The 27,534-nt window shown below is 38.4% G+C and overlaps 1 protein-coding gene across 3 annotated transcripts in view; it reads right to left on the bottom strand.

Annotated features, from left to right (window-relative positions):
• LOC122807151 (6-phosphofructo-2-kinase/fructose-2,6-bisphosphatase 4-like) overlaps positions 1-27,534 on the bottom strand; it is an 877,767-nt gene that overhangs the window by 516,028 nt on the left and 334,205 nt on the right. For all 3 annotated transcript variants that reach the window (XM_044078168.1, XM_044078167.1, XM_044078169.1), the window contains one exon: positions 3,564-3,685. In XM_044078168.1, the coding sequence (XP_043934103.1) occupies positions 3,564-3,685 (122 nt within the window). The remainder of the gene's footprint in view (positions 1-3,563; positions 3,686-27,534) is intronic.

The raw sequence follows: 27,534 nt of genomic DNA, 5'->3' as shown, positions 1-27,534 counted from the left end.
TGGGACCATCCAGACTACGGGTACCATTGGATCTTCTTCATGTGGAGTCTGGCCGGGGTGGGGGTGGGTATGAGGATGGTGGCCGCCATGAATTCCAAAGTCCTTAGTATCTCCCTTGCAAAGGAATGGGTTGCAGAGGAGAGGACAAGCTGAAAACCTTCTCCTGGAACAAGAAGGCATGCATTTTCTTTGTGTCCAGCCTGCATCCCAGAAACACCAGGTCCTGTGTAGGTACCATGTCTGATTTTTTTTTTTTAGTTTATAGTAGTCATAGTTTTTTGTCTCCAAAGGGTGGCCGCCCAGCTGAAGGTTTTTGATTTAAACTCTGCAGGTATAGGCTGACTGCGAAGCCATGCACATCAGTGGATAACAGATACTATGGCAGCTGCCCTAGAAGAAGCATCCACAGCATCATAACTGCACTTAACACTGTGTCTGGTAATCTGAGTGGCCTGCAAAAGTAAGATCTCTATTGGATGGTTAGAGTCGACTGCAGGAAGGTCCAAGATAACTTTGTTTAAGGAGTTAAAAAAAAAATCACACACTTTGCCATTTGCATTTGGCAATTAATTGCCCTTAAATCAAGGACAGTAGAGGTGTAAACTTTCTTCCCCCTTTTATCCATAGCCCTACTAACTTTATCAGTAGGTAGGGTATTAGCACTAGACAGAAGTTTGAAGGGTTTATCTGGAGGGAGAGAGAAACTGCTGAATGGTCTGCCACAGGGATCTTATATAGATATTTAAGGTCATCAGGGACCTTGTAAAACCTGTCTGGTTTATTAGGAGATGGTGGTTGAAAACAAATGACTGGCAGACACTGCAAGGCCTAGGCAACAAAAGACACTTGGCATACAAGTCCTTGTATGGAATCTGCTTACCCCACTTGCACTTAACCCTCCTAGCCAACATCTACAAATTTAACACAATATTGAAAGATAAAAAAGAAGGTTCTCCAATGGGGCACTTATCTGGATAAACAAATGGAGCAAAGGTATCAATGATCAAACAACAAACAGTCCGATGGATTTAAACACTGCGATTGGGATGGCAAGACAGTCTGAGGATTCATGCTCATACATCCATCTTTATACCCCAATGCATACAAGCTCAAGTCATGCGTCAGACATGCAACCTACAAAAAGTAAGGCTTTGGTACTCCAGAGAAACTTCTGCGGTAACAACCCATATGTCAGGAAAACTGCAACACTGGTTTTAGTCAGGACATCAGGTATTTCTGTAGACAGTGGATTTTATTAATGCTTTTCTTCAGTCACCATCACTTTTTTTTTTGTTAGTCCCAAGCAGTTCTTTTTTTAGTACCAAGCAGTTCAACTACATCACACTTCTCATATAAATTACTGTTGATGGTACAGACTTCAAAAAACATATTTACTCAGATTTTCTGTAGAAAAACAAGACTGTTGCTTAGGCAAGAATTGTTAACTTAATTTTTACCCATTTAAAAACCTGAATGATGTCAGAAACACATCTTTAGATAAAAGTGAAGTTACAATTCTTGCCAAAACAGCCAGACACTACAATTTGCATGTTTTACTTCAGTTACGTGATATATGTAAGTTTCAGACTTCACAGGTCAAACACAGTTCACTTCAGTTCTTCACAGTTTCTTTCAGCTAAATTAGCAAGTATGTTCTCTCCCTTCAGCAAAATTTATGAAATTACTAATTTCATTTGCTCTGCATAATATCTTGTCAACTTGTTACCCCAGCATACATTGTATATCTTTACAGTGCCATGCAATGCACAAAATACTTTAAGATGTCTCCATTTGTATGATGGTAAAAACAGCCAGTTCTATTGCTTCTGGCAAAATTACATACTACTGTATTATGGCATATGCATACAGGTTCATAGGTTGGTACTAGGCTATCGGCCCTAGGGCTTCTACAAGCCTAGCCATAACAATTCCCTGGCTATTTCTTCCTACAGTATTTACTTCCCTGGACCCCTGTCTAGCAGGGTGACTGACGTGATCCCCGGGGTGAATTTCCTATCTCCCATCCAATCATCAAGGTTCCTTTTGAAGAGGGCCAAAGAGGTGCTCTGCTTGACATGTATGGGCAGTCTATTCCAGAGTCTGGGGAGTCTCTGGGTCAGGAACCTATCCCTCCAGCATATTACCCTTAAAGAACTGTACAATGCAGATCTGTCATTACAGCAGTTTACTAGTTATACACCCAGACCCACCTCAACCAGAGTTGTTGTACGAAGACTATTTCTGAGAATGTATCTTTTGTTTCTTTTTGGTCAAGTTTCCTTTTTTCATGAAAATCTTTTACCTGGTCTGTCTTGGCAGAGGTGACTTTTCCATCAGATTCATGGAAGAATATGGGTTACTCTTGCTGTATGGATTTTTTTCACTTCCTTTTTTTCTTTCTGACATACCCTGTGCATGAATTTGACACACAACATCACCAACATTTTCATCCCCCCCCCCCCTGGATTTGAACCCCAGTTGTTAAAAAAAAGAATGAAAGTCTATGATATGGTTACACAAAATAGGCACATGCATTTACTTTCAACATAAGACAATTGAGCATTTCTACATCAGCTGTTATGAATGGAAGCATCAGATGTTCATGGAGGCATCAAGATGGGAAAGCAACTGATTACAAGCTGGAAACGAAAACAATACATATACTATTTAAAACACAGCCTACCCTATTTTGCTTATATACTAATTTAAACACGTGTCAACTCTTTTTGCTTCCCTCTGCCACATATCTATGTTACTACGCAAAATACATTACACGATGTTCCTCACTGAGCTCAGAGCTGCATTCTTTCAACAGCCCTTGATCAGAAGAAACTGTTCCTGCAAAATACATTCAGTTACATATTCAAGTATGTCTGTTAATATCTAGTATTAGTCTCCTAAATGCAGTAAATTTTTTTAGTTTACAAAAATAAAATGAAAACTATTTAAAGAATCATATATACATTATATGACCATAGATAGTAATAATGATATGTTCACCTTATAGGATCCACTAAACTATAGAGGCATATCTAGCTGTCTTGGAAAGAGAAAAATAGTGAAATAACAGATTAGTGTTGGGAAAGGAGTAGGTACAGACTATCCAGGGATGCCATCAGGAGATGGGTTGGCATAAGCTCAGGTACACAGCTCTTAGGATTTCCAAAAATGCCTCTGTGCCATATATGTTTTACCTCATCATGTACAGGAAGCTTTTTTCCCCCCAAAATGGTACAAACTACAAAGTATACATCCATCACAATTCATTCAGGCTCACCCCAATATTGTAAGCCTTGTAGAGGATGCATGGAGGACTTCTATGAAAGCAAAATCTCACATTCCAGGAGAAAGACGTGATGCATTTCAACGGCATGCACTTTCTCTTGTACATTATGAATTTATAATTCACTTACAACAATTTGTATGCACTGAAGAACTGCACAAAAAAGAACTGTGAAGTATATCTACTTCAAAGGCACAGTGCTTGCTTTAATAATCAGCTTTGTCCTAACTTTCTTGAAATGCTATCATGACAATGTAAGCACTGCTATGACCATGCTTACCTGTCAGCATTCTCATCAATGGTTTCATAAAAGTTCCTGTAACATTCTATTCTCTTCAGGAAATCTTCTGTTGCTTCCTCATTACTGCAGTTCACATAATCAGGGCTGCCCAACTTTACTTCCTGAAATTAAAGAAAAATTTTGTAAAACCACGTTACTAACATTTCATTCACTTTCTGCACGTAACAGTAGCAAACAATCTACAGAGTACCACTTTTGTTTCTAAAAATGCCTGATTAATGTTAAGAATTCCAATCTCTTGACTTGCTTCTTAAGGCCTCACTATACAGAGTTCTTACTATATAGTAACTCGGTATATTTATTTTAATTTGTTTTATAGTGCTCACTAATCCTATCTGGCCTGCTGTTAATATAAAAGTTCTTACAGCTGACAAGTGGTCCACCTCTACTGCATCCATATTTGGTTAAGACAATAATGCGTTTTTTTAATTAAGGTAATATAATCAGAAACACAATTCCATGCTTTTTATGCAAATTCCTACTATCCAGCTTATTAGATCTCTTCCTTAACCCTACCCCCCACCTCAACATGCAGGCAAGTATGCATATCCCCCACTTTTTTTCCTTGAGACAGTACCAAAACAAAAATAGCACTGTTATGTTTTTTGGCCATAGAACTGACGTAACTGCTGAAGAAAAACCAAATTAAGCAAAGTTCTATCTAGGTGTAGTTGAAGCCTATGACAAAAGGAGAAAATATAGTAATACACAAACATATACACACACACACACACACACACACACACACACACACACACACACACACACACACACACAGTTTTCTCTCACGTGGCCAGAACAGTGATCAAGCTTGAAGAATACTTACGATATTTATACGTTACTATTAAAATACGGTACTGACCCTTCCTGATCACTTGAAATATACAATTACCAGAGTGAAATATTTTTTGATTATTGTCAATATTGCTACAATTCCTATTGAGAAGCCTGGTTAAAAACCCAGATGTCCAGATGTTTCTCTTTTTATTGTAAACAGGAGATACAATCTCTAAGATGTGCACATTTATGTTTTTTCTTACGGCGACCGGAACTTTCACTGAACACAAAATCTCTAAAATGTGTGCATTGAGAAAAACATTTAAATCTTTCTTATTGTGGATGAGAATGAATGTATGCTTTAAGCAAACGAAACCTGAAATGCTTGCCTGGTATAAACCTAAAGCAGTGTCTCTTATTGCAAGAATGTAAACAGTTAGCTGAAAGATGAAGAAATGTCTACAACTGACTCAGAGATAAAGAAACAGAAATTTGGAAAGCAAGTCACAAGAAGGGGTAGAATCAAGCCAGAGCAAGCTAACCAAAGTTTAATTTGTTTACTGGCAAAATACAGAATTCTGTTTCCAGTTTCATAAGCATCACTTTTATGTTTCAGTGTCTTTGGATTCATTCATAAATAAAAGCATTGTATTTTTCACAGTCTAAGTTTGGAAATAAAAGGAAAAACTTGGAAATGAAAATATTACAGCAGACCTACACAGCACTGAAGATTTATTAACCCTGACACTTTGTTAATGTAGGAAGTGTGTAACAGAATGCTGTTTTAGTACTGTCATTGTATTAAACACCTGCATATAAGAATGGCCTTCTGCAGAAACAGGGAGACGAGTTTTATAAAACACGAAAATGTTCATGCAGCTGCAACACAGATGGAAAGCACGTGTCAGCTTTTATTTTATTTTGTTTTACTGTGTAAAACTATCACACAGTCCTTTTTTTTTTTTTTTTTTTTTTTTTGGAGAGGTGTAATATCACAAGCAAGTTCTGATGTACATTTGCAAAGACTTCGATACAGTTTAGATATCTGAAAGTCAAGAGAGCAATATCCTTCATCATCAAGACAAAATATTACCAAAAGGACTATAACAAAATCTAGAAGTCAAGGAGGTATGGACAATAAAGTACAATGCAAAGTTATCACAAACAGGAGAACAAAAACATCCAAGATCTCTTTAGAAAGAGAATGATGATCTAGACTTGTTCTCTTGGTTAGAGCCGTTAGAGATGGGTGTTATTTTGTTAAACAAAATGTGTAAAAACTGTGATTGTCTAAAATTAGTGTCAAGCTCAGTCGGTCAATCTATCAGTTCTTATACTGGCTATTAAAATGATATTTTGTAATTGACCCTGTGGTGCCTCACTTGTTTTATATTTATATTTATGCTAAATTTATGTCTTAGTTTCTCTCTTTAGTTCAGTGCTACAGTTTCCTTTTACAAGTAGCAAACACCATTTGTCTGCCTATAGTAGAAATAAAAGCATACTTAGTAGCTAAAAGTTAAGAAGCCATAATTACAAAAATGTAAACTTATTTCACTTTCAAAATGTGCGTAGATACCATATCAAGCAAACACAGTAATAAGTACAAAGTGAAAAAGAACTTTGCTGGGTGGATACAACTTTTAATGATGACTTTATTAATCCTCACAACTAACTTGCTTAAACTCCAGTTTGGCAGCAGCTTGCTATCTTTTACTTCCATGAACAATAGTGCCTTACACTTAACCCAGCTGCAACACACATACCCGAAATGCTGTGATTCCTCAGGTAATAAAAATTACAAGGGCAATCACGCCTGAATACAATAATTACCTTTAGGGTGGAAAATTTGGCTAGGCTTATAAAGGCCCACAAGGGCAGATAACCTCTACCCACATGGAACTCTTGTATTATTGCATTAATGAAGCACAGAGTACTCTGCCTGTAGTCTCCCTACACATTATATGAGTATGGTCTCCAAAGTAAACACAAACTGGAAAACAGATTGATAGCTAGATAAGCTACTTTAAACACAATTTTTCTTAAATGATGTCATATTAAATCAGGTATAAAACAGAAGGATTTTGGAGAGATACACTGAAAGTAACTACATGCACATATATGAACAGCTTTGTCATTTAGACTATGGATGCAGTAGGATATCAATTTGTGTGTGCTCATAGTGAAAACAATATCTGTCAGGTTACTATGTGCATTCCATAATCACTGGAGGGTTCTGGAGGAATGGCAATCCAACCAATTCACTCAAGAATCACTGGCCTGTAATATTGCTTGATTTTCTGAAGCTATTTCACTTAAATCACTGCTTTTGTTCTGGGTCTTGTTGCCCCACAGTAAACAGCTAAGGTAATGAGACTTGTTCAATTTCTGGGGATGAAACCTTAACATGCATAACCTCATTCATGATTCGTGTATGTGATTAATTCTGTAATCTCACTGGTAAAAATCAAGATTTACAACACTAGTTTATTTCCTGCCTTTCTGTAAAGTTGAATGAGGCACTAGAAACAATGGAACAGAAACAGAAACAGGCTGACAACTTGTGTGCTTGCACCTCTCCTATATTTGTACCTTACGAAGTGCTAGTAATATTTTAGTCTTCATTTACTTAAAGTTCAATATCCTTTACCATATCCTAATACATTTTTATGTTGTATCAGTTTAATTTGTCCACATCTTTTGGGCTTCTAATACCATGACAGGAATGGACCCCATTCTTAAGTCAAAGAATGATTAAAGTTTGTGAAATTAGTATTGTTTCAGTCTTTGATGTTAGCCAAAAGTGCTCTTCACATCACCTGCAGTGTGCCCAGAACTGACTCCATCTGCAATTCATATGGAGTTGCATCTAATGGTAGCATACCTAAACAATACTGTAATTTCTTTTGCATTAAACCCATTGTTCCCACTACTACTGGAAGTGTCTGGGTATCCTTCTTTCACACTGCCCTCATTTCTGTCTGCAAATCCTGGTATTTTATGACTTTGTGTCTGTCTGTACGTAAGACAGTGTAATCACCGGGTGTAGCGATTTCAATGATTAGTGCTACTTTTGTCTTCTTTTCATTGACTACTATATCTGATTTTCTCGCATCTATTTTTGAACTGTTGGTAATGGTGATCCTATATGATATAAACTTCATCATTCTCTACAAAGCTTTGTGGCTCATATTTCCAGTGCTTCTCAGCTATTTCAATATTAGAATGTTGGCAAAAACCCCAATGCAACAGTCTTGACACATTATTATGCCGTTCAGTATACAGGCCGGTCTGCCATTAGTGTACCACACCCAGCAACAAGATGTACGACTGTTTTGAGTTCTGTTTTACAGAACCTGCATTTGTCTGTTTCTCCCACATGCTCAATGGACTTTGTAAACCAATGTGTATGTAGTCTGCTATCCTGAGTTGCCAATATTAACCTTTCTTCTTTTGGTTTAAATTCACCTCTCCTTAACCATTCCTGCATCAAATCCTGATCAACATAAAGTTGTTCCAAGAATTTTCCGTACTTGCAACTATACTTACGTCTTTTCCACATTTCCTGCCTTCCCATATTCTTTCTTTTTTTTTTTTTGGCGCATTCAGTTGCTGCCTGATTTTTTTATCTTCTTCTGATTTGGTTTCCATTCCCACTTGATACTGAAATGCTTCTGCCAAACTAAGCAAGGAAGTCACTTTTGACTTGTTGTCTTCATGTTTCAGAACTACGATATTTGGATCTGATGAGGTCAGCAGACATGTATGCAGTCCTATGATTTCAGATCTATATGGGTAAACAATTAGGAGGAGGCCCATACCTCCTTCAGAACAAGAAATACATGATCTTGGTATACAATGATTCTTATATATCATTTGATAAGCATGAAGCATTTTTCTTGTTTTCCTGTTCAACTGATCCTGTACCTTGTGGGGCAAGTCAATCACCCTAAAACAGTAAGTTAGAACAGGAAGAGCAAATTGGTTTAAAGCTTGGACTTTGTTCCTAGATGTCAGGGCTGCTTTCAGTATTAGGTTTATGGGTAAGTACTAGGCTAGCTGCCCTTACAGGCCATTTTAAGCCTAACCAATCTCCCCACAAGGGTGAAAATCAAACCCTGTACTTTATGTATTTGAGGTAAACACCTTAACCATCAACTCCCAAATATTTATACACTCCCTCCTGCTCAAATTCCATTATGTCACATTCCTCCTGTCCCAGACAGATATTTTCTTTGTGCTGCAGCTTTTCCAGTTTTAAATTTTACTTTTGCACATCTATCAAGACCAAATGACATTCTTATAACATCTGAGAAAGTTTTCATCACTTCCAGTTGTGATTTCTGCTCCTCATCTGATTAACTATACAGTTTTAAATCATCCACAAAAAGAAGATGAGATGTCTTTACACTTTGTTGTCTTATGTGAGCCAAGCTGTAAACATGACCTAATATGCCAAGTAGACAGCTTAATGGGTTAAGGGCAAGACAAAAGTGCAGCAGCGACAAAAGAATCACCCTGGAATATCCCCCTTTGAATCTTTTTCCTGGGATAATAATTTGTCCTTTATCATGGCTTAGCTGCAAAGTGGTTTGTCACAGTTAAATGGCCACTACAATGTAATTGATCAATGTAGGGCATGAGCACCCCTTTATCCATGAATGTGGGATGCTGGCAAATGCTTTTTCTGTGACCTATCCATGTCATACTTAGATTTTTCCCTTTTTACAATTCTCCATTATGACTTTATTTAACAAGTGATCCTTTGTTCCATTTGACTTTCTTTTATTACCCATTTGTTCTATTGCCAAGATTGAGTTTTCTTCTAAATTACTATAAACTCTGTCAGAATCAATTCCAGTGTATAGTTTACACACCATCAAAAGGCAAGCTATTGGTCTATAGTTTTAGGACAGCTTGCAGGTTTACTCTTAAGGAGGAGTATCATTCTTCCTGTTGTTAACCAGGATGGTGTCTGTTCAGGGTGTGCATATTAGTAATTCTTACTCAGGGCTAACTCTTCATGTAAAGATTTTAATAATTTTTGCCTGGGGTTTCCCAATTAGAAACTTCTCTTAATTTTGTTTCAATTTCTCTAGCCGTTACTTCATCCCATTTCATATCCTGTGCATTTGAACTTCTTACTGTTTCTTTTATTTCTTCAGTCCATTTATTATATATTATGTTCCACAGGATCCTCATAGATATTTCTCCAAAAATGTGTCTACTTCTTTTTTGGTGGTGTTTCTATTCCTTTTACCTTGTTTCCCAATTCTCTATAAAACGTTTTGGGTAATCAATAAATTGCTTATTTTGTACTTTTCCTTTATATTTATCTGCATATCTTCTAAGTTTTTCTGCCTGTGCTGATATCTTTAGTTTATTATTTGCAATAGCCTGTGATAGATCCTGGTCTGTTCTAATACTATATGTTGCTTTCATCATGTCTATCTTTCTAAGTATTTTTGTTGATATGTTCCCTCTTCTATACTCTTCTAACACTGACACTTCTTGTCTTAATTGTTTTATTGTTCTGTTTGATACTTCCATGATGGCATTTGATTTCTTTTTCTTTAATTTATTGCCCTGTATTTTTGTGGTAAGACTTTATCTCTTACTAATTTAGCTGCACAGCAATACATCTTATTCAGTTATGTTGTGTCACATAGGTTCATAGGTAGGTAATAGGCTATTGGCCCAAGGGCCTACGTAAGCCTAGCCAACAAGATTCCCTGGCTTACGCCATCCAAGAAAGTTATTTTCCTGTGCCACTGTCGAGCAGAGACATCTTAATGATCAACGGGGTGTATTTCCTATTTCCCATCCACTCATCAAGATTTTTCTTGAAGAATGCTAATGAAGAACTTTGCTTGACATAGATGGGTAGCCTGTTCCAGAGTATGGGAAGTCTCTGGGACAGGAATCTATCCCTCCAGCATGTCCTGTTTATTGTGATGACAAGGGTTAGGTCCCTAGAACGTGTAGCTCGGAGGGACTGGGATTTCTTTAGGTGTAGCATGTCCAACAGCTCTGGGTTTGACATAGCTTTATATGTTAGGCAGAGATCACCTCGTAGTAGGCGATATGCTACGGAGTAAAGCAGGAGTTTTTTGAGGCGGTTAGTGTAGGGCATTTGTCTGAGGCCAGTAATCCTCTTTGTGAGGTACTTCTGTGGCCTTTCCAGCTGCTGCAGATGTCTTGTGAGGTACATTCCAAAAGGGGCGTTGTACTCTATAATGGTTCTAATGAGTGCCGAGTAAAGGGGAACAATGATTTCTGTTTTCCTGGATGAGAACCCTTTTATGATGAGGTGTGCCATGTAGAACGACTTCCTGACTACTGTGGTGATGTGACTATCAAAGGAGAAACTGTCCACCTGGGTCCCAAGGTCTCTTATCACGCATTCGGTGTTAAGCAGATTGCTGCCTATGTTGTAGTTCATGGGTACAGAGTTTTTACCAAAGGGGATGACAGTGCACTTTTTTGGCATTGAGCTTGAGCCCATGACTCTGACACCAGGCATCTGTCTCAGTGAGGCCCTTCTGTAGGATGTCCACATCATTTGGGGACTTGACTATGGCTCCTAGTTTGCAGTCATCTGCGAACTTCGTTAACCAGAGGCCTTCTGTGTTAGCTTGTAATTCAGAGAAGTAGATACCAAACAGGAGAGGTCCCAGGACGGAACCCTGTGGTACCCACTTGTCACCGCTTTGAGGTCAGATTTGGGGTCTGCAAATTTTACAGTTTGGGTTCTGTCAGTGAGCCAGTTGGTACCCCATCTTATGACGTAGGGATTTATACCTAGTTAAGTGAGTTTAGCTATAATTCCAGAATGGGGGATGGTGTCGAAAGCCTTGGCGAGGTCAAGATAGGCTGTGTGAACTACCTTACCCTCATCTACGGCTTTGTTGACTGCCTCAAAGAAGTCGATCAGGTTCAGGAGGTATGATATGCCTTTCACAAACCCGAACGGGGTGGGATCCAGAGTTTGGAGGTTACCAATGTCTTTGTTTATGAGTTCCATGATGATACGTTCCATGGCCTTGCAGACCAGGCTTGTCAGGTTAATAGGTCGATAGTTCCTGGGATCAGTGGTGGCTCCCCCTTTGTGGAGTGGGATAACTGCTGCTGTGCGCCATTCAGTGGGCACAAAGCCTGATGCGAGGCTATTATTGAACATGGTGCTTAAGCGGGGAGCCAATTCGTGTAAAATGCAACCTGGGATGTTGTCCAGTCCCATGGATCCTGTGTTTTTGGCTTTAGAGAGTGCAGCTTTCTGTTAATAGTCTTGATTACTGTGTTCATTTATTTTATCAGACTTCTAACATTTTGGGTCTTGCTGACTTTGTGTAATCTATTTCTTTTATCAATCTTAATATGTCTGTCCATCTCTATTAAATCAAGCAACTCTTCCCCAAGATCATTTTCTTCTAAACTAAGGGCACATTCTTTGTTCTCCATTTCCTGCAGGCATTCTACAGAACGTTTCAGAACATTTTCATGTGACACATTCTTTTCAGCTGCATCCTGCATCATCCATTGCTCTTTCATATGAAAACTCACTGGCCTACCACTCCACAACATTGACTGTGTCAGAGTTGCCACTACTTCTTGTTCCTTCCCTTGCTGTGCAACTCCAAGTGAACTTTTGTACTGACTTCCTACTGAAGAGTCTAGAGTATCTTCATGTGGGAAATGATTAGATATTTCCCATTCCACCTGTTTTTTTTTTTTCCTTAATTTGGGGACTCACTGTTCTATCGTGCTGTGATGCACCACAGTTGGGTTTTCTACACTAAATCCTTTACTACGCTGGTAATCCATAACTTCAGTCTTTAACGTCTCCATTTCTAATTCTCTTTTCTACTTTCTCCTTTTGTTTTCTTATTTTTTTTGCATTGTAAATTTTTCCATATCCAGATACTATTGCTTGTATTTCTCTTCAAATATCTTTGATGTTGCTTTTTTGTATTGATTAGTTTTGCTTTCTCCTTTGTATAAATATTGCACCATATTAAATCTCTTTTTCTTTCCTATATCCATATTTCTTCTTCAGATGTCTCCTGCTCCACCTGCTTCTCCTTATTTTGATTTTCTACACTAAATCCTTCACTTTGCAGACATTCCATAACTTCAGCTTCTAATTGTTTACTTTCTACTTTACTAATCTTCTGTTCTACATTCCCTCTTAGTGATCTTATTTTTTTTGTATTGTGACATTTTCCATATCTGGGTTCCTTTGTCTGTACTGCTCTTCAAATATCTTTGGAGATTTTTTTTGTATTGATTAGTCTTTCTATCTCCTTTGCCTAGATATTATACCATATCAGATCTCTCTTTCTTTCCCATGTCAATGTTTCTTTTTTTATATATATACTTTTCAAAAATCTCTTGGTTTTGTTGTTTATATTTTTGCACTTCCACAATTGCTTCTTTTTCCAAATAGCCCAATGTTTCTTGGTCTATATGTTTTTCATGAATCTGTTGTTGCATTTAAAATTTTTGACAGTTTTTCTTCCGCAAGTTTTTTCCCCTCTAATTTCTCTATTAATCTTTTTGCACATCTTCCATCTGGCAGTGGAACCTTTTATCTTATCCCATCCGGACAGGGTTTCTCTAAGGACAAACCCAACATTTATACCAAAGGTAGTATCCAGTGTGGCTCTTAACCAAACCATTCACTTGCCAACTTTTTATCCAAATCCCCAGAATAAAGGGGAGAGACTTCTGCACTCTTTGTACACACACAGACAGCTACACTTCTACTTGGACAAAACTAAAGCTTTCAGAAAGACTGAGCAACTTTTTGTGGCATATGCTGCAGGATCACAAGGAAAGGCTATTTCAAAGGAGACTATTTCAAAATGGATAGGACAATGCATTTGTTTCTGCTATGCACAGCATGGCAAATCAGTGCCTAAGAATATTAGGCCACATTCTACCAGGGCAGCAGCCACATCAGCAGCCTTTCTCAGAGGAGTACCAACCAAGGAAATTTTGGAGGCTGCAACTTGGGAGTTCAGTGCACACTTTTACCAAGCACTATCACTTACCTTTTTACTCTAAATCCAGAGCAGGCTTTGTCACTGCAGTTCTGCAGGGCCTCATAGCCACTCCTAATCCTATTTAGACCCAGCCACCCTACCTCAGCTTTGGAATTCAACCCAAGTGTAATGACTGTAACAGTGAAACACGAACATAGTACAGTTGTGTACCTACCATAAATATAGATGTTCAAGTGTATTCACTGTTACAGTCCAGGTTACCCACCCACCATCCCCCTTTCTTTGCTGGGACTTATCTGTACTTCTCTATCCTATACAACCTATGTAGTGCAGTTGCTTGTAGATGAAGGTATTGTTTATTTTAGTGTATGTTTTTTGTAAGCAATGTGTATTGCCTACCTTCTTGGGAGCACCTGATATCTGGGGCAAGAAAAACTGAAGAAAATGGCGTCGGCTACATCTTATATACCCCTGGTGCACTGACGTCAGGGAAGAGGTGACAGCAACCGACGCCGGACCAGGACTTTGGAATTCAGGCCGACTGCGGGTAGCCTGCCAGCAGGATAACCCAAGTGTAATGACTGCAACAGTGAAACACGATGAACATCTACTGTGTTTTGACAAAGCAACTTTTTCCTATGTACTAAAGAAACTATACCAAAGAGTATACTAGCTTTGTGATACAGTTACTAAAACACACACACACACATACACACACACACACACACACACACACACACACACACACACACACACACACACACACACACACACACACTCACACTCATACACACTCACACACACACACACTCACACACACTCTCACACACTCTCACTCACTCACTCTGCAAGCAGTCCTTTAAATCATCTCAGCAGTTGTGACATTAATTGTGACTGCTTATGTGATTACTAGCACTAGTGCTCCCTAACAGTTTGCACCTTGGAAATTTGCCTACATCTTTTGACACATTACTTGGTTTGTTCATTAAAGGATAATGGTTATCCATTATGACTTCCAAGCATTTTATTTGTTCAGAACAAGTAACCACTTTATCACTTGATTCTTGTTACAAATGAAAATGAAGGTAATTGCTGCAACTGATAGTGACTGCAGCAAAAAGAACAGATTTACTCTTACTGGAGTTTGGTATCAGATAAAATCCACTCATTTAGTACCAAAATTAGTAAAGATAAAGTGTAATTTCTGATGGTTCTGGATAAGATAAAGTCTCTAAAACTCGGCCTTAAACAACTCAACTGGCTTGAGCTTCCCCATCTTCTCCTTTACAGCCAGCTTATACTTACCCATAAGATTCTTTACTACCCTGATAAAACCCCTGCATTACAAAACCAAATACATTCTTACCCCAGTACCAGGGCCTTACACTTCAACAATAAACTTCTCCTTCAAGTCACTAAAGCCAACAACTCTGCAGGAGCCTCCCTCTATTCTAGTAACTCTGCAGGGGCCTCCCTCTATTCTAATTACTCTGCAGGGACCTCCCTCTATTCTAATTTTATAGCTAAAAAATGGAACACATTGCCGACTAATATATCAGCCACAATGTCCCTAGCTCACTTTAAGAAATCTCTAAAAACACACCTACAAGCCAAATCTACTGTGATACCCCAGGTTAGTCTAACTCCATCATCTTCTTGCGCACCCAGGGTAAAGACTCCTCCCTTATTTTCAGGCAGTTTGCCTCTATTTATCTTTCAAGTCTCATTCCTCATACCTCTCTCTTCCTCTCAACAGTTACTCTTTCTTCCAAGTATAGACATCTATTGTAGACTTTATATTATTATAATACTTTATCAAACTGAATGTTATTTTGAGTGTACAGTTGAAGGTGTTTTATTTTTGTACGTGTATAGTGTACCATTTTTCATCCCACTTTTAGTTGATGTACAGTTTTAAGTATTATCCTACTTTTTATTTGACGTTAAATGTATATTGTTATGCTTCTCTACCTGTGAAACTGTACCTTATTAATCTGTGTTATATGTGGAGCTTTTCTCCCTGGGCTTCCACTGAAAAAGTTCTTGTGTCCAGTCGGAATTTCCTAGTAACCTAATGTAAAATAAATAAAATAAAACGCATTTCAGGATACCATCATGACCATAGCTTACCTACAATTCCCACACTGCCTGCTAACTTACAATTCACCAAGAATGTATCCCCTTCCCCTTTCTCTGAGGCAGCGCAATCTCGACGCTGTCCACATTAAGTGAGGACAGTGGGATGCCTTCTGCAAGTTAAGTCCAAAAAAATGTATCCCACTGAAAATAAAAAAAATATTCCTCAAAAAATAATTTTTCAGTGAGATAGGCTTCAGTAAGTCTGTGAGACACACAGTACTTTTATTGGCATACAGAGCCATGAGTTGGTCATCACAGTGATTGGACAGTGCTTTGACGTATACGCTGAACAACAGAGATTATCGGATTCTTGGGGATCACTCCTATTATTCTGGAAATCATCAGAAAAATCAGTGCCCCATTTAGCTTCTTATTTTCTGTTGTTTAGATAACTTCACAACCAATACAAAGACTCGTTACTTAATCCTACTCCTGTTAGCTTGAGTTCTAGGTATTCACAGCCATGACTTAGGCCATCAAATGCTCTGAAACATGCAAGAAGTAAAGCCACTGCAATCTGTCCTTTGTTTTGCACTTCTCTTACATAAATCAGATACTGGCAGGAGTAGCAGCATTGACAGAGAGACCCTTCACGAAGTTATGTAGTGTCATGAAGTTAAGTAGTGAGTAATTTATTGATAAGACTTAAAACATTCAAGGAGCACAGGGAAACAATGCATTCTAAGACCACACTGCCACTGCCCTTAACATGTTATACACAAAGTAATTTGTAGCAGTCACTGTGACTCTCAAGTGGGTATGAATAAAGTTGTTTTTCCATATGATAGTTTATCAACTGTTCCCTAATACTCCTGTTAATATATAAAGTAAGTGGAATAGCAAGTGGAATAGTAACTTGATAAATTTCAATGGGATGCCATGCGTGCCAGCCAAGCCAGAGACTTAGTTTTGTTAAAGGATTGTTTCCACTGTGTAGAGACTGCTAAGTGTCTGACAGGGTAAGTATAATGACCAGTGGTGTTAATGCATGGGCAGACTGCATACTTTGCAAAGCTTCTTCAGTTTAATTCCTGGACACTGACGCAGTTTCTTTGCCAGCTACACTTGGAGATGAGGATGGGGTTGAAAGCTTTCCTGAGGAAGTAACCTGTTTATACTATTCCAAAATGTCTTGTGTGGCCAGAATTCATACTGGTCCTTGTAAATGCTTTTCATGTGGCTTTATTAGTTTACACATACTTCTGAACTGTCTACCTTGGGATAGGGATCATGATGTTTCTTCAAACTGAAAGCTAGCCTAGGATTTGTCCCTCCTGATAATTAGGGAGTTTAGCTTTGGTGACATCCAAGGCATGTTTTATTCCAAATTGCATAATGTGAGTAAGACTTTTTAGCATATTAATGAAGGTATTACTGAAGTAATTCACCACTCTATCTAAGGTAGGGGGAGGATTCAGAATGTCCAGTTTTAACCCTTTAATTAGCCATTTTACAGAACTGTGATCCAGGTTGTTTTCCCTCAGCTTCTAGGCAAAATATAATCTATGGTCATATGATGCTTAGGCTCGACTATGGATAATGAACAAGCTATGATGGTCACTAATAGCATCTGCTAGAATATCTATTAGCTGCATGCGATGACAGCACCCACTCAGTAAACTGGTGAAATATTTTGTCAATCTGTACAGGAAGTGCAAGTAGTTATTAACTTTTTATTTATTTTATTTATTTATTTACATTTGTTGACTGGGAGTGTCCAACTGGACGTAGGTCCATTTTCAGTGGAGGCCCGGGGAGAAAAGCTCCACAGTTAAAATATACAGACAGTAGTTACATTGGATTTACACAGCGATTAACAATTTAATTAACATAGTAATTAATTACAAGCATAGTTACAGATGAAGAACATATTACATCAGTAGACAACTACAATCTTTATCTGCGAAGTACATAACAGACATTAACAATTGTTACAATAAGAAGTTCCTGCTGTATAATAAGTAGTAGGCTTATGAACATCCAAGCTTGCTATAATCAAGGTAGTTAGTGGGGTGGAAAGAAAGGTAGTGGTTGGATGGGGTGGGTGATATTAGAGTGGGAGTTGCAAGGGCATAGCCAGCATGTTTTTAGGTGCGCTTTTAGTAAAGTTTTAAAGTGGGTGCATGATAGTATGGAGGTAATTGTGGGTGGGATGGAGTTCCATAATTTGGCTATGGTGCAAGAGAATAGTGCTTCACCAGCAGAGTTATTGGCTTTAGTGATCTGCAAGTGATTTTTTTTGCTGGATCTTAGTGGTCTGGTGGTGCGATAGGGTTGGAGTAGATTCTGGAGGGATGGGACATATAGTGGATGGTTTACTAGTTTGTGGGCAAGTGAGAGTTGATACCATTGAAGGAGGTGAGGGAGTTCAAGCCAGCCCAGTTCAGCAAGTGAGAGTCAGTGGTGACTATGGTAGGATGCCCCTGTGGCGAATTTGGCGATTTTGTTGTAGCAGGTCTCTAGCTTGTTTAGATCGCATTGCCTTAGGTTGGTATATATTGGAGAGGCATAAAGTAGGGTGGAGATAAGGTGGGAATTTGCTACTGAAATCTTTGCTGCTTTGGTGAGAAGTTGCTTATTTCTGTATAACACTCCTAGTTTTTTGTGGACTTTTTTTATGGTCATGGATATGTGAATGTCAAATTTTAGTTTATTGTCTATTTCCACTCCTAGCAATTTGGTGTGTTCTGTTGGTTGTATAATGGTGTTGTCTTTTGCTGTGATGTTAAAGTGAGAGTTGTTTTGAGAATGTTTGGTGGGCTGGAAGATGAGTAGTTTAGTTTTGTTTGGGCTGAATATTAATTGGGCATTGGATAACCAAGTTTCAACAGAGGAAAAGGCTTCCTGTGTGACTTTTTGCAGTTTGGGTAGGGACTGGGCTGAGCAGATGGTTGAGTCATCTGCCTATTGTATGAGTGTGCCATGTTTGGTGGCAGAGGCTAGATTACTGGTGAAAATAGAGAAGAGTAGGGGTCCAAGGATGGATCCTTGGAGAACCCCTATAGAGACAGGTAGTTGGGGAGATATGTCATTCTGCCATACAAAGGATTGTTGGTGGTCAGATAGGTAACTCTGAAACCAGTTGGCGACTGACTGAAAGAAGGACAGGTTATTGAGGACAGAGATGAGTTGTTTGTGTGGGACCATATCAAATGCTTTAGATAGGTCTAGGAAAGTAGCAGAGGAGAGATAGCCATTGTTTTTATGCTGAAGGATAGTGTTAGTAAAGGAGAGTAAGGCAATGGTGGTGCTATGGTTTGGTCGGAAACCATGATGAGTATTGGAAAGGAGGTTGTTAGTAAGGAGGTAGTCTGAGACCTGAGAGTGAATGCATCTCTCTAGTATTTTGGAGAGTGGAGAGAGAATAGAATGGGGCGGTAATTGGTTAGTTCTGTGGAGGGGAATTATATGTGATACTTTCCACAGTGTGGGAACATAACTTTCTGACAGAGATCGGTTAATCAAGATGGATACTAGGTAGGCTAGAGCATCAGCTGCGATTTGTAGGTATTCACTTGGGAGGTTGTCTGCTTACCCCACAGGCCTTGCATGCTGAAGCAATGTAACTCTGTATAAGCCTGGCAGAAGACACCTGTAATAGTAATTTCAAATGTAATATTTTCTACCACCCCTGCTACGGCATTATCCAATAGACAGGCTTCTTAAAAGGTGTACACAGGTCCATTAGCTTTATAGACATGGCCTGGGATATTGGTTATGATGACATCTTTAAGTGTTGTGAACACTGTTCCTTGTTAATGGGGTACAGTCAACCTACTTTCTGCAATGATTGCTACTGCTACCTTCCTGGTCCTTTGTGTGTGTGTGGTCTTGTGTAAACACTGGCAGATTAACCACATTGCTCTTAATGTGCTACTTCAGCCAAATTTCTATGATCTCACGTGCACCTACCTGAAAAAGACTGGTAAAAGCTTGGACTACTTCCTCTTAACTGCACATGCTGCTAGCATTCACATCACAATTACCACTGAAAAGAAGGACTTTGTTTAACTTTACTGAAGTGTAGATATGGAAGCTGAATTTACTTAAAGATCGTGTATGGATACCGCAGATAATATAAGCAGCATTTGTAAATGGCAGGTGTACTTACTGAGTCAGCTGTATGCATGAACGACTAGTACTACTTGTCTGGAACTAAATGTTACAATGAGGGTGGTCAATCTACTGGGGGAAATGTACATTTCTCTCCAGCATGCAGTATTGTCACTGCTGACTATAATATTTGGGGGTGCAGGAGGCTACATGGGGTGTGGGAGACTATGCCACCTCCCATAGGCATGTCCACAAAAAATTAGTCGTTCTTGATTATGCAATTATATTCACGGGTTCATAGGTAAGTACTAGGCAATCTGAATCTATCAGACTAATTATTTATCTGCTGATGAAGGTTTACTTCTTTAACAGACTAGGTGAGGTACCATTAGTACTGCAAAGGGACAGGACATCAAATAGGGTTGGATCTTTCATGGCTATAAAGGCTAGACACAGATCTCCACAGAGAAGTCTATAAGAGTCTGAGTACAGAGAAAGTACTGCCAGTATTTCCTGATAGCTAGGATTTTTGAGGACACTGATCCTTTTAATAATGAATCTCTAAGATCTCTCAAGTTGTGTAATGTTTAGACATGCCAAAAGGTGAATTATATTCAATAATGGGTCTGATAAGATATGAGTAAAAGGGAGTTAAGACTTTTTTAGATATAGCAGAGATGATTTTAGAAATTAGATGGATTAGATAAAAAAGACTTTCTGAGCTACTATGGATGCATAATGATCAAATGCTCAGGAATTATTAACAAGACTGCCTAGATCTCTTACAATGGTGTCTGATTGGAGGGGTGCCTCTCCTATATGGTAAGCAAAACTGTTCTGTTTACAAAAATGAACCAAGAGCTACATTTTTCACATTTAATTTGAGACTATTGTACTTGCACCAAATGTTAGCATGGTCTAATCCAGGTTGGAGCAGTTGTAAGTCAGTGTATGATTGATAATACCCAATTTGCAGCCATCTGCAAACTCAGTTAACCATAATCAAAAGTACTGGCCTGAAGGTCTGAGAAATAAATGCCAAATAGGAAAGGGCCCACAACAGAACCCTGCGGTACACCACTGGTAACTTGTTTTGCTTTCAGAAGTGGCACCTGTAGCTCTAACCACATGGGTTCTGTCAGACAACCAATTAGCTATCCATCATACAATATAAGGATTTATATTCAGATTGACAAGTCTATCAATAAGGCCTGCATGGGGAATAGTACCAAAGGTCTTGGCCAGCACTAGATATGCTGTATGCACTGCATAACCACTATCTACTGATTCAGTTACTTTTTCAAAGAAATTGAGGTTAAGGAGGCAGGGCCTTCTTTTGGCAAAGCCAAACTGATGAAGGTCAAGGGTTCAGAGATTTTCAATGTCCAGATTAATGAGGTTTGAGATAATGCATTCCATATCTTTACATATGAGGCTAGTGAGTCTAACTGGACTATAGTTACCAGGGTCCATGGTTGGGACACCCTTGTATAATTGCATTACAGTAGCTGTTTTCCAGGCTTCAGGAATGTAACCAGTGGAGAAGCTTAGTCTAAAGAGGTTAAGTAGGGGTTCAGAAAGACCATATTTGCCACTGACAGTCAGGCAACCTGGTATGTTGTCAAGGCTCAAAGGTGAAGTATTATTAGTTTTTATGAGGGGCTGACAGAACTTTTTCCATAGTAAATAAAGGGTTGTTTGGGATTGCGGAACATGTGGAACAGCTATAACTGTGGGTGGAGAAAAAATTGCACTAAATTTGTTTGCTAAGATATTAGCTATTTCCTTTGCGTCATAGAGTGCAGTAATATTAAAGACTAGCTCTGAACATTGTTGGATGTTACTTCTTAACTTATGAGATGTCTGCAATTATTTTTGTTTAGTAGCAATTTTAAGCTCATACTTAGCTTTGAACTTCCTAATGGTTCCATTAAGCTCTTTAGTAGTTTGCTTAATAAGATCTCTTAGAAGCGCTAAGCAGTTTCTTTCTCTTTATGTAATTTATTTATACGGGTAGTCCTTTTTATTGACATGGTCTCAGATTTTCTTCTTTGATTTTTATTGACAACTTGTCCTACACCAAAGTCTGAGGATACCGTTTTCAACCACAGCCTAGGCTGGTCTACATTTCCTACTTCAAAATGGCTACATCTCTAAAGCTGCCCTCAAACCCTTAGTGGGACTTCAAATGATTTTCTAACTTTCTGTGAAGTACTGCATCTTCTCGTTATTTCAGTGCTAACTCTGATTGATGCAGTCTGTAACTATGTAATTTCTTCTTTCTCTCTACCTTTTGTTCAGTAGAATAGCAGCCTTTCTTTTTAGAAATCTGACATCTGTAGTACCCCCACTATTCTTTTCAACCTCAGGTTAACAGCTAATGGCACAATCTGCCCCTAGACTTTAGAGCTATTCCATACCTACTTATTTTTGACAGTCTTCAAAAAAATATATTAATTAATTAATTAATTAATTAATTTAAAAAAAAAGGCATCCGTTTGCCAGGATACACACCACGAGCATTGAACTGAAGCACACTCTCCCTTGCCACGGCCCTGCTGCACTGAGCAGAACAGAGTATTGTTTATTGTTGGCATGATTATTACTCCCAGTTTCTCTTCAATGTTCACTCTTCTCAACACTCCTCTTCCTCAACAAGTAATTTCTCTTTGGATTCCTCTTGTTAAAACAATGCACAAACTCACAAAGTGTTACCACTACATTATCCCTGTAAGAAAGTCCATATCGTCCTGAAACTCTAACTTCTCTCAAAAATTTAAAGTTATCTGCAAATGACTCTTCTTGCTACTAATAGTATGTACTAATTCAGAATGTCATTTGTAAATTACCAAAAATTATGCAAAGGGTCAAACAAAGCACCCATATAAAGCAGACGTCCAGAAATTACACTTTCGATACCCTAGGGCTAACCTCTACTGCAGAAAATACACATTTTCTGATCACCATGCTTTGTGATCTAGCCACCTCCTACTCAGCTATCCTAGCAGCCATCTGAGTAGCACAAAGCCAAAGTCAAGCCAGAATGCATGAACGACTACCTCATTTCACCCTAGACATGCAGTCATAATGCTGCATCAAGCTGAAATGATGGAATCGTCAGCCTAGGATATCAAGCAGGATGGGGTTCAAGATCCCATTAACTCAAGGGAACCTCACAAGCCATTCCTTAAAGACTTTTTCCACAACTGAGATAAGTATCACTGTCCAAACCACTAGTCATACCCCTTTGTGAGATGAAAAACACCCTGTTTGCCTGTTTCTGCATACTGCACCTATCATCAGAGACGTACAAGACAGATAATCAGTAGCACTATTAAAACATGAATCACCACCATATTTACCTTACATAACATAAAGCCAGTCGGACTTGCCGTTCCCTGGGTTCCTTTTTTGTTTCTTGGCACAGGCACATCTGAAAAATTACTATATGCCCCTCCATCTTATTGTACTTCATCCCAAATAGGAATATCCTCCTGGACTCATCATGATGAATACCATAAATAAGTATTAGCTAAGCAGTTTCTTCTAATCCACATTTATGCCTGATTTTGCCTTTTTACCCTTATGATATATCTAAAAACTTTCACTGTGTCATCCACAATTCTTCTTTTAATGCAAGTTTCAACCATTTAACTACTTTTCCTGCCTAGGTCCATCTTTCTGGGATGTCTGCTAAACATTGCAAGCAGATGAAAAATTTGGAACAGCCAAACTACTTTAACTGACTCCAGTGTTCTAGAGAAGAAAGATCTAAAGACTTTTGCAAGATATCAGAAATGTAGGAAGTCAGGAAGTTATTCTTTATCTCTAAGGCTGCAAAATTTATTTCAGAATTAGCTGACTTAAGAGATGAGATGATATTGGAGAGATGTACAGGGGTCTGTCCCTTGCAAAAGCATACCTTTTTAATCAAATGTTTTGCATTTCTGATTTAATATTTTCATCTGTTTTTGTTTCTACTGATAGCCAGGGATCCCTGATGCTTTTTATATACTTTTGTCACCTACTGCCCTTTGTGACTTATCCATCTCCTTGGTGAACCACAGCAAACTTTTTATTCTCATCTTCTTTCTCCTGTTTATGCAATATCACACTATCACCCTTATATCATGCTAATTTCAAATTCCAAAAAGTGTCTACAACTCCAAACACCTCTTCTCATTCTACAGGTATTCCCTGAAACACATCTAAGACTTTTCAGTAGATCTCATCTTTGCTGATTAATAGTAAAATGAAGTAAAGTATAACAAAAGAATGTTCTCTTTAACCATCCCTTTAGCTTTCTCAATAAAAGCACTTTTTTCCAGTTCCTGAGCTTTGGGCAGGTATACCAAATCCCCCATTATTTCATTCCTTCACTCCTCTTCAGCTTAGCTGTCAGTGGCTGTGGCAAATAAATCAAATGTGTTAAGAATAAGGCCATGATGAGTAGAAAAAAAAAGTCTATTTCCCTGTAATTAAATTATTCAGTACATCAATTAGGCATATTTGGGATACTGGAAGTAAACAGAATCATCTCACTGTGGACTATGTAAATAAATTCTATGCTGTAAGAATATAAACAATTGTAACTGAAGTTAAACTCAGAGTTTCATTAGGGAAAAAATATTAAAGAAAAATCCCAAGCAAATGTGTCAGGTATGTTTAATCTACTTTGACCGTTACTTGTGCCTGGATATTCAACCCATATTTTAAAATCTACATGAATGTTACTGCTAGTCCTTGATGGAAAACTTAAGAAAATATGTTCCCAAATGATCTGTAAGCAAGCAAGAAAACCACATTATGCACAAGGTTTGCTTCAGCAACAACATCCATGGCACTAAAGAAAACCTTGAACTTTCAGAGTGAAGTAGGCTGAATGTGGAAATGCACATGCGTTATGGCTATCTGTAAACAACATTCTACAGCTTACTATCTTACTGAGAACATCACTCCCTAGCATCTCCAAATCATTTCCAAAACTACAAATCACGTTCTGCACTTTTTACAGTGGCACACACGAAAAGCACACTGCATTTCGAATTCCTCCTTTCCCCTTCCTAGGCATATCTGCTGCCTGAACCACATTGGACTACAAAAAGGGTTCGTACTATTAGTTTGTTCACAACATTTTACCAAAGGTACATTGCCAAGCCTGGTGGAATCTTTCAAGTACTCTCTTCTGCCTTTGAGCTGCAAACTACCTCTGATGTTGGCAGCAGAGGCAGCACAGATTTCAGGTACCTGATAAAACAATATTATAAACACACATGCATGCTGACAAAAGAAAACACAAGGTTTAGTAGGATTGTCTTCCTGCTGCAGAGATGACTCTTTGGGACTGCTCCTTCCAGTACCTTTAATCCTACCTCTTCCTAACTTCAAATGTCCCTCTAAAGCTCTCAGCTGTCTTCTGGGCCATAATTTTCACTGCAAGGCTATTTCAATTGCTTGGCTCCATTTCTATGAAGGTGGTCCTTTGTATCTTTCCAAAATGTGCCCCTTCCAAATTCCACCTGTGACCCACTTCACATAGCTCACACAGTTTCCATTTGTTACCACACTATAACAAACCAAGGATAATATGAATTCACTAAACATCCTGGCTGTGGATTAATGGAAAACATAGACTTTAAAAAGAATCTTTGATAATAGTCTGCTACAAAAATAATGTAATTTGATTAATTTGATAGCAGGACCCGATGGAGCTTTCTTCTTCAAGGCTTGCATGTATACAACACCTGTTTCAGTTTTATTTATAGGTAACTGCAGTGACCAAGGTGCCCTTTCAATAAATAGAAAAATACAGGTCAGTCTGATTCTGAAGCCTCATCATCACTTTACAAATGATACCATTTTTCCTGAAGATGTCAGAAACAAAACCCACACTCTCAAAAATTACAATAAATAGATCATTAATCAATGTGACAAAATCATCTAGTGCAACAAATTCAGACAACAGTAATTTAACAGAATCTTGAGACAAACATTAGACTGATCATCTTTCCGCAAAGCTCTTTGTCTCTCCTTTTTAAGATGTCCACTTCCATGCCTGCAATTAGTCAGAAAATCTGGCACCCACAAGTAAATCTACTATTTTAACTGAACACACTTTCGTAACGCTTCACAATTTAGTGACCAAAAAAAAAAAAACACACTGTACTGTGCTAATTTCTGTATGCATGTATGTAAGCAACATGTTCAAAGTTAGTAACATCCAGAAATGACATTGAAAGCTTCAAATAATGCACTTTGAGTATGGTCCATGGACCCCCTTTAAAAATCAGGTGAATAAAACATGTATAATATGCTATGATGTACAAAGATTTTAAAAAAGGTTAATGCACAAAAAATTATCTTAACTGGAAGCATGGTAATAAACAGCAAAGCATGACGGGGAAGGAATGCGATGAGGTATAACTTAACACAAAACCTAAGTAGCACTAACGTGATTAGCCTAGCACTCTGAACATCACAAGCATTGAAGTTTTTGTTTACACTACCCTGAAACATGCTCAGATCCTGGAAATCCACTTCTAATGAAACACAAATTTACTGATACTTTTTAGATTTTTGGTGTTCTTAGTTAACATAATTTTACAACACAGAGACTTATATGCATACATAAGAAATTTTCATAATGTAGTAAGCAACATTTTCTGAATTTCAAATATCAATATAAATTAAACGAAACTTATGCACTTTCCATATCAATAGGTCTAGATGGTCTGAGTCCAGTCACTTAAACCTCTAAGTTTTGTATCATTCCGAGGTCTAGCTCCATCTATGCTCTCACAAAATGGAGAAACCAAACAGTCAGTTTGAGGAAAAGACATTTCAGTTACTTTGAAATTATATGAAAGGTCTCAAACACAAAAATTTCCCCAGAAGATATCCCACAAGAGGTGGAATCAGATTTGTGTTTGTTACTATCTGGATGATCTTTGCAATGAGTGGTAAAGAAGGAATGGCATACAACAGTCTAGAATAAACTTCCCAGGAAGTCTGTCCCATAGGTGAAATGAGGGAAGAAAATTCACTGCATTTCAAATGGGTCAGGATAAAAAGAAGTTGCAAAAAGGTAACCCCAGTGAATGAATATTCTCTGTGTTACAGACATGCTTAGAAACAACATGTGAAGCAACAGAAGATAGTGACTGAGCTACTCCACTAGAGAACTGTCCTGGCCAAGGATGTGAGTTACACACAGAAAGCACTTTGACAACACAACCTGTTCTCTTAAGGCCTCTCAGCAGAGGGAACAGACTACATTATCAAAAATCGGCTATATTGTCCATGAGAATGTCTAGGGTATCCTGTGCAGGGCTTGTAGGGCAAATGTCACCACTCTCAACTGTAACATGTTTATGTGCAACTTGCCCTCAGTTTATCACCACATTCCTTGGAATGTCCTCTTCTGAAAATGTCCCCTCACCCAAAAGCTGAGGCATCCATATGCTTCTATGGAAGGGACTGCCCAGACAGAAGCTGAAGTTGTGCATTCACAGCCATAGATGAGCACTGCAAGATCTGGAAATTCTGACTGAGAGAAACAAGGATCTGGCACAACTGAGATCTGAGGGTCAAATGAAATGCTCTCATGTGGAAACTTGTGTTAGATGCTCATAAAGTGGTAGCTGACATCAAGTGCAACACTATAAAACATAAATATAAACATAAAACATAAATGAACCTGTACTGAAGACTGTTGAAGAACAGAGCTGGGAATCTTCTGAACATGATTAATTTTCTTATGAGGAAGACTTGCTCTGCAGTCCTGTGTGTCTAGACAGCATTTGAACAAATGGATGGGGAACCTTAGAGTCACTCCAGGGGTACTACCCATGTCCCTTATGGATAAAGGTGGTCTGTAAAATGACTCAGGGGTCAAACACCCAAAGACCCACTACCCTAATACTACCCCATGGGGAATTAAGATAAAATATTGTTATAACCTGGGTATTATTGGCTAG

This window comes from Protopterus annectens, chromosome 7.part0 (assembly GCF_019279795.1).
Source record: "Protopterus annectens isolate FY-2018-M chromosome 7.part0, PAN1.0, whole genome shotgun sequence".
Taxonomy (NCBI): domain Eukaryota; kingdom Metazoa; phylum Chordata; order Ceratodontiformes; family Protopteridae; genus Protopterus; species Protopterus annectens.
This window is presented reverse-complemented; position numbering and strand designations above follow the sequence as displayed.